Raw genomic sequence first — 7,411 nt, forward strand, 5'->3', positions numbered from 1 at the left:
ATGAGGTGGATTGATTCAGTGACTGGGATAATTGGGATGGGAGTGTCAGAGACAGTGCGATTGGCACAGGACAGAGCGGAGTTTAGGGCTGTTATACATAGGGTCGCTATGAGTCGTAGGCGACTTGACGGCACATAACAACAACAACAAAATTGGATAAATTTGCTTTCAAGGACTTCTTTAATGTTAGAAAGAGCAGAGATGCTTATTAAAGACTGAAGTGCATCTGACTCAAGCCATAGTAGTTTCAATTGCTTTGCATGAATGTGAAAGTTGGACTATGAATAAAGAAGTCCAAAGAAGAACTGATGCCTTTGACATACAGTGCTGGTGAAGAGTACTGACTATCCTGAAATGCACAGAGGGCCATAGACTACAACCTTCAACACTGATTGCATCTCAGTGTGAAGAAGACAAAAATTCTTACCATTGACCAGATAAGCAACATTGATTGAGAATGAAGATAAGATTGAAGTTGTTAACATTTTATGCTTATTTGGATTTACAAACAACACCCTTAGCAGTCAGGAGATTAGGAGATATATTGCATTGGGCAACTTTGCTGCCCAGGATGTCTCCAAATTAATGAGGAACAATTGGGTCAGGTTGAAGACTAAAGTGGACCAGATTCAGGCCATGGTCTTTTCAATCAGCTCTGCATCTGCAGGTTGGACAGTGAATAAGCGTGACAGAAGAAGTGATGACTTTGAACTGTAGTATGGAAAAAAGAATATGTAATATCCCACAGATTGCCAAAAGGATAGACAGGTATGCCTTGGGAAAGTACCAGACTGTTCTTTGGAGATAAAGATGACAAAGCTTAGTCTCACATCCTTCAGGCATATGTCTAGGGTAAGTTATCCCTTGGGAAGTGACAATATGCTTGGAAAGGTAGAGGAATGGCAAAGGACAGGAAATCCCTCAACCAGATGGACAGACACAGTGACTGCAGTAATGAGCTCAAGCGTGTCAGAGATTATGAAGATTGCACAGGATAGGACAGGGTTCAGATTTGTTTTTCATAGTCACTATGTGTTGTATTCAACTCTATGGCACCTAACCACAAGAACACTGAATATACCATGGTCAACCAAAAGAATAATAAACATGTCCTGAAGGAAGTATAATCAGGGTTCTCCTACACGTTGGGAAAAGCAGAGGGTCAGTGAAAGAAAGGAAGCTCATCAGATAGAATTGACACGAGGACTTCAACAATTGGCTTGAGCCTGCAGAGATTGTAAGGAAGACAAAGGATAGAACAAGCTTTTTATTCATTCTTTAAAAATATAGGATCGCTGTGAGTCAGAATCACCTCAATGGCATCTAACAGGACATTTATCATAAAATCCAGCTAGTATAATAGAAAAGAGGAAAAAAAGAAAGAGTTGTTAAACTATTAGGTTCTGTGGCATCAACTCTGACTCAGAAATCCTACAAACAACAGATCAAAGCCTTGCCGCAACATCCTCACAATCTCTGCCGTGTACAAGTCCATTCTTGCAGTCCATGTGTCAGTCCAGCTCACTGAGGATTTTCCTCTCCTTCTCTGATCCTCTTTCCAAGTATTATGTAATGTTTAAAAAGAGTTTAAGCAGCATGGAGATGGCTGTAGCTGAACCCTACCACAATCCACAAAGAGGAACTATTAACAACATCCACAGCATAAAACCAGCTGATTTAAGGTCAGGCATAATCTCCCACATTCCTGTACAGACGTCTACTAATTCCAGCCCACAAATCTTACTGCTCTACTGGGTCCTAAATCTGTTGCAATGATCACAGAGCTTTTCCATAACCACGTTCATGGTTAGTGATTTTATTACACAAGTTAACAAGTAAGAGTTCATTTGGTAATAGCATACAATTCCTAAGTCCAGAGAGCTTTTCAAGTCCATAATTCTTCAGTAAAGCCTCTCAGATGTGCTCATAGAGCTTTGACCTTCATCTTCACTGCTTAGGTCAGAATTACAAAGTTCCCTTACTTCTTCTAATTATGGTATTCTCCTCAATCCCCTAAATCCTGGAGCCTCAGCATTTATAATCCCCACTTGCCCTTCAATGTAATCTTTAACAAGCAAACATAACTTGTATATTCTTGTGCCTGTATAAAATCATGTTAGAGAAACAGGAGGTAAGTTGCTAACGGTGGTGCTAAAAAAATACTTGTATTGTTGTTCAGGTGTCATGGAGCCCATTCAGATTCATAGCAACTCTATGTAAACAGAATTAAACACTGTCCAGTCCTGCAGCATCATCACAATCACAGCATAGTCCAGCCCACTGTTGCAGCCACTGTGTTACTCCATTTCTTTGAGGCTCTTCTTCTCTTTCACTGACTGTCTATTTCACAAATCATCATTTCCTCTTTCAGGATCTGGCTTCTCATAGCATTTCCAAAGTGCATAAGATGTACTTTGTTTTAGACTTAAGATACTGACGCTTTAGGGGTCAGTCAATAACACTGGACTCTAACATCTTTCCTATGGGTGTTAAAATATAAATTTTTATAACGCAGAATTTCAGAAAGAAAGATTTAGAACAAACACCAATAACCAAAGGAGAAGTGCTTATGAAGTGCTAAAAGAATGGTAATCATGCCTACTCCCTCCAATACAACCATCTTATGGTTACTCTAGATAACTCAGCTAGGATAAGTCTCAATCAGGTTGAAAGTATGGACAGTGGAAATTTTTCTCAAGAAATGTCTTTTAAAGCAGCTTCTTTGGTATGTTTTCCCTAAGCGGTTCCCTGACAGCTTTAAGTTCATTAGAGTAGAGAATGTAAGCATTGGCCCACTTAGGAAGCCATTCCATTCCCAAGACCCTCAACAAGACCCTCAACGACTTACTCAACTATGCCTACAAAATCTTATACACCCTTGTAACTGTTGAAAGGGCTTATATTTATTTCTCTTTCATTCATATATATCCTAATAAATATTTATATATGTTCATATGTATAAATTCTAAGAAAGAGTGCTTTTAATGAAAATTGAACTTACATGCCCTTTTGTGTCTTTATTATAAAATGTTACAGAAAAGTGTATTCTGAGATCAGCTTGAATTCAGAAATTCAGTTATTAATGAACACATTTTCTAAACTTTGTATCTCACATTAGATTCCCCTCCCCCATTTCAACATTTAACATCACCAACAAAACAGAATATGCCAAATGCCTTCTATCTATAAGTTCCTTCCAATGAGTTCTACTAGATGCCACTAGAATGACAAGAGTTCTCATTCTGGCTTGTATTCTTAACAACTCTATCAATACTAGTTTCCTTATATTAATACATTCTTAAAAGTACAAGAAAATACAATAGTGATTCAGACTTTTCTTAAGGATAAATTAAAAAGCAGACCATGGCATATGACACACTTTTATACAGATGAAGAAGCTTCGTTTCAATTCTATCAGAGATCTCAGTCAGAAATTTCAGCAGCAATAACAATAATAATTTGAAAAGTACTTACAGCCAACCATCATCATGGCCACGGAAAACATTTTCTCCACGTCCGTTGTAGGAGCTATGTTCCCAAATCCTATGGTTGTAAGGCTTGTCATGGTAAAGTAGAGAGAGGACACATAGAGTGAGTCCTTGCTGGGTCCTCCTTCCCATATCCCTGCACTGGTATTGTATCGATATGGAGTCCCAATGCTCGAGGCCAGCTGGTAGAGCCAACTGTCTATTTGGATGGTGTTCGTCACTTCGTCAATGACCTCGTAGTCTCCAATGCTGTACCATATGCAGGCCAGCCAGTGGGCAACCAATCCAAACACACAGACTAGGAGCACAAGGACTGCTGCTCCATACTCCAAGTAATGATCCAGTTTCCTAGCAACACGGCCCAGTCGTAAGAGACGCACCACCTTCAGAGAACTAAAGAGACTGCTGATTCCCTGAATAATAGAAAGAGAGGGAAAAAAAGTATGACACTTTCAGGAAAAAAGAGTGGATAATAACATAGTGACTCACCTTCATAGAGTGAACATGATCATCAATTTGCATACTAAGGACAAATTCAAGATAGTAGACTTTTAGGTAATTAAAAGGATTAAAATAATAAACATTTGTAATGCAGATCTTTTCTCATTCAGAAGTAAGATATTTGAGAATTATTACATAAAGCCATTTTTCATTAGCTAAGGATCATTTATCTTCATAAATACAATGTAAATAGCACAGAGAAAAATCGAACAAAACCAAATAAAAATTGTTGAAATACAATCTGCAGGGTATAAAAATAGGGGTGATAAATTCAGACTTTTATTACTTCTTTCTATAAAACATCTCTACTTTAAAGGATTTCTCTTTATATCTTATTTTATAATAGCTATAAACAGCAGGACTTCTGAAAAAGAGAGCTCAGTCTCACTGGTAAGCTGACTAGAAATACTTCTGCGCATACGAACAGAATGAGCAAATATCTTTGTTGGCCTCACAGGCTGTGATAAGCATTACATCTGCCCAATCAAGCAATGAGTTGCTATCAAGTCAATTCCAAGCCACGGTGATCTCCTGAGCTTCAGAGAGTAGCAATATGCTCCACTGTTTCTAGTGTCTGATTTTTATTTTGAGGGGAGGTAGATTGTTGTTGTTAAGTGTCATTGAGTCATAGACGACTCATAGCGACCCTACGAACAAAAGACCTGAACACTTGTATAACTTTCATCGTTTCTCCAAGTTCTTAGGGTTTCTGGAAGCAAGCTATTTCGGAAATGGATGCCATTCCTGCTTCCAAGCTTGTTTTAATCAGGGAATTCCACCAAATACTGCCCACCATAGGTAACCATTATCACGTTTGACACATCAGTGTGACAGTGTTCAGCATCACAGCAACCATGAGTTACTTCTGTACAGCAAATGGAGAGATCAGTGCTATACCACTTAGAAGAATGTTTGACTACCAAGTCTTATTTCCATGGTGTCTCTGTGTGGACTTAAACTTCCAGCCCTTTGTCAGTAGCCAAGAGCATTAAACATTTGTACCACTACTAAATTTATAGAGAGGCAAATATGTGAATTGACTAAACCTATAGGCTACTCTGACCTTTAACAGCAATTATAGAAAAGAATATATAGAGAGGGTTAAGATAAATTCTCATTTCACTTGAATATAAGACAAAGGAGGGGAAGACATTACATTAAACTTTAGGAGAGTTGGAAGGATGGAATTAATAAAAATTCTGAAAAATTGACATAATTCAAAAATTGACATAAGATGCTAAAAGATAAGAAAATTAAAGAACATTTGGAAGTCCTGAAAAAAATGCAACTGTGCAATCATGAACAAGAAAAACAAAAGCAAGCATTTATTAAGCACTTCTACCTCCTAGACTCAGAGTTGTGCCCTGGGGACATTGAGATGCATGCACTTTGTTTCTGCTCTAAACAAGCCCATAACCAAATGCATTTTCATACATTTGGTTACCAAAATAGGTAAATTTAAAAATAAAAAGCATTCTTATACACATAGTTAGCTGGAATTTCTAAAGCAACTATGAGATTTCCATTTAAATGTTGCAGTGGGAAAAAGTTATGTCTACCTGAGCAACTACAAATAAGGAAATAAAAAAGAGGAAATCTTCATAGTCATGCAAATTTAAAAACAATCTCAACTTCAATCTAGAAAATAAAGAATGAGGCACACTAGAATTAAGCTCAACTGATGGGAGGGACACACCTTCCTGATCTTCAATACAGGCAGGAGGTCAATTATTCTGGGGAACATACACTTAGGATTCCATTTACTCACAATACCTATTTTCCACAACCATTACTAAATCTACCACCAGCAGTTCAACCTTCCATCAGGATTCTGAGGTTATAAACTTTTGCAGGAGAAGCTTGTCCAGTTTTCTCCAATGGAGCAATGAGTGAATTCATATCCCTAACCTTTCATTTAGCAGTGCAATCCATAATGTATACTGCACTGCCAGAGATCCTTAAAACTGTGTGTAGCACTAATAATTACAAATTGCTTTATAAACATTGTAAATGCTTGTTATAGAATTTATGACATCAGTTTTGCCTGGGCTTTAGCCAACTCCTCAATTCATAATTCTTTAAAAATAATTTTCTAGGGATATCCTTTCTATGTTTCCATTTTGGCTTACAATGCTCATCCTGAGTGGTTGATCTGGTATATATCTATGTTTTAATCATCTTCTCTATTTGCACAATTAATTGCTCAGCACAAAACTCTCTTCAGCTTTCTCAACATATAATCCATGTGCCTGCTGGACATTTCCATCTGAATGTCTCATAGTTATTCAAAAGATCATAGGGTCCAAAGAAAATCCTTCACTTCCTCCATATTAGTTCTCTATTTTCTATTCTAATGAATGGCATTTTGTTGTTGTTGGGTATGTGCCTTCAAGGTGGAATCAATTAATAGGTGACCCTCTAGCAGGTTTTCTGAGGCTATAAATCGCATAAGAGAATGCCCATCTTTTACCCACAGAGAAGCTTGTGGATTCAAACTGTATGCCTTTGAGTTGTCAGACCACCAAAGCTTTTTTGTATCAACTCACTCAGACTGAAGATGAGGTCCACCTCCTCCTTTTTCCCCCGCACATCCATTCTATTGCCAAATCCTAAGAATTCCACTGCCCAGTGTGTCCTCATAAATGATCATAATATAACTATTTCATAATCTCTCCAAGAAATTTACTTTCTTTCTATGCTCATGGCTTAGAGGCTCAGTTTCCAGGCTTGCCCCCTGCCCCCTTTAGAAGTGATAGGAATAGCCTCCCTGTTAGCTACTTTATTCTCACTAGTTCTGATTCACAGGTTACACTATCCAGGTGATCATGACATTTTTTTTTCCCAAAGGCCCATCTATCTAATCACTCCACTCTGTCATCTAAAATATCTTTCTGGTTTTCATTACCTATAGGATTAAATATTAACTCCCTGTTAATCATTACACATAGGGAACTTTAGGACCTATAACCTGCCTATCTAACCTGGTGCATATCTCTTCCATCAATTCCCTTACATTTCTACCATGCCGAGCCTTTTTAGTTTCCAAGAGGAATTTCAAAATAAACAAAACTGACAACTATACCAAATTTAGAAATGCTAAAGAAACTAGAACAAAAAGAAGACTCGGGCAGGACTTGAAAGCTGCCTTCAAAGACACAATTTAAGGATGAAGGATGACCTCATTCTATGTAATCTTAATGTAGGTAACCGGAATCAATGGTAGGAGAACCAAGGAAATAACAGAAGGATGATTTGAACAGGCCTGTATTATATGTTGTTGTTGTTATGTGCCATTGAGTCGCTTGTGACTCATATGTACAACAGTCCTAAACTCTACTCTGTCCTGTGTCGATTGCTCTGTCTCCAATACACCCATACTGATTACCCAAGTCACTGAATCAATACACCTCATAGAAGGTCTT

General features: G+C 37.8%; 1 protein-coding gene across 2 annotated transcripts in view; it reads right to left on the bottom strand.

The window, feature by feature from the left end:
- The window catches only part of KCNH5 (potassium voltage-gated channel, subfamily H (eag-related), member 5), a 591,159-nt gene that overhangs the window by 404,012 nt on the left and 179,736 nt on the right, over window positions 1–7,411 (bottom strand). For both annotated transcript variants that reach the window (XM_006891790.1, XM_006891789.1), the window contains exon 7: window positions 3,475–3,901. In XM_006891790.1, the coding sequence (XP_006891852.1) occupies window positions 3,475–3,901 (427 nt within the window). The remainder of the gene's footprint in view (window positions 1–3,474; window positions 3,902–7,411) is intronic.

Source organism: Elephantulus edwardii, unplaced genomic scaffold, assembly GCF_000299155.1.
Source record: "Elephantulus edwardii isolate Elephantulus edwardi_28Jun2011 unplaced genomic scaffold, EleEdw1.0 scaffold00104, whole genome shotgun sequence".
NCBI classification, from domain to species: domain Eukaryota; kingdom Metazoa; phylum Chordata; class Mammalia; order Macroscelidea; family Macroscelididae; genus Elephantulus; species Elephantulus edwardii.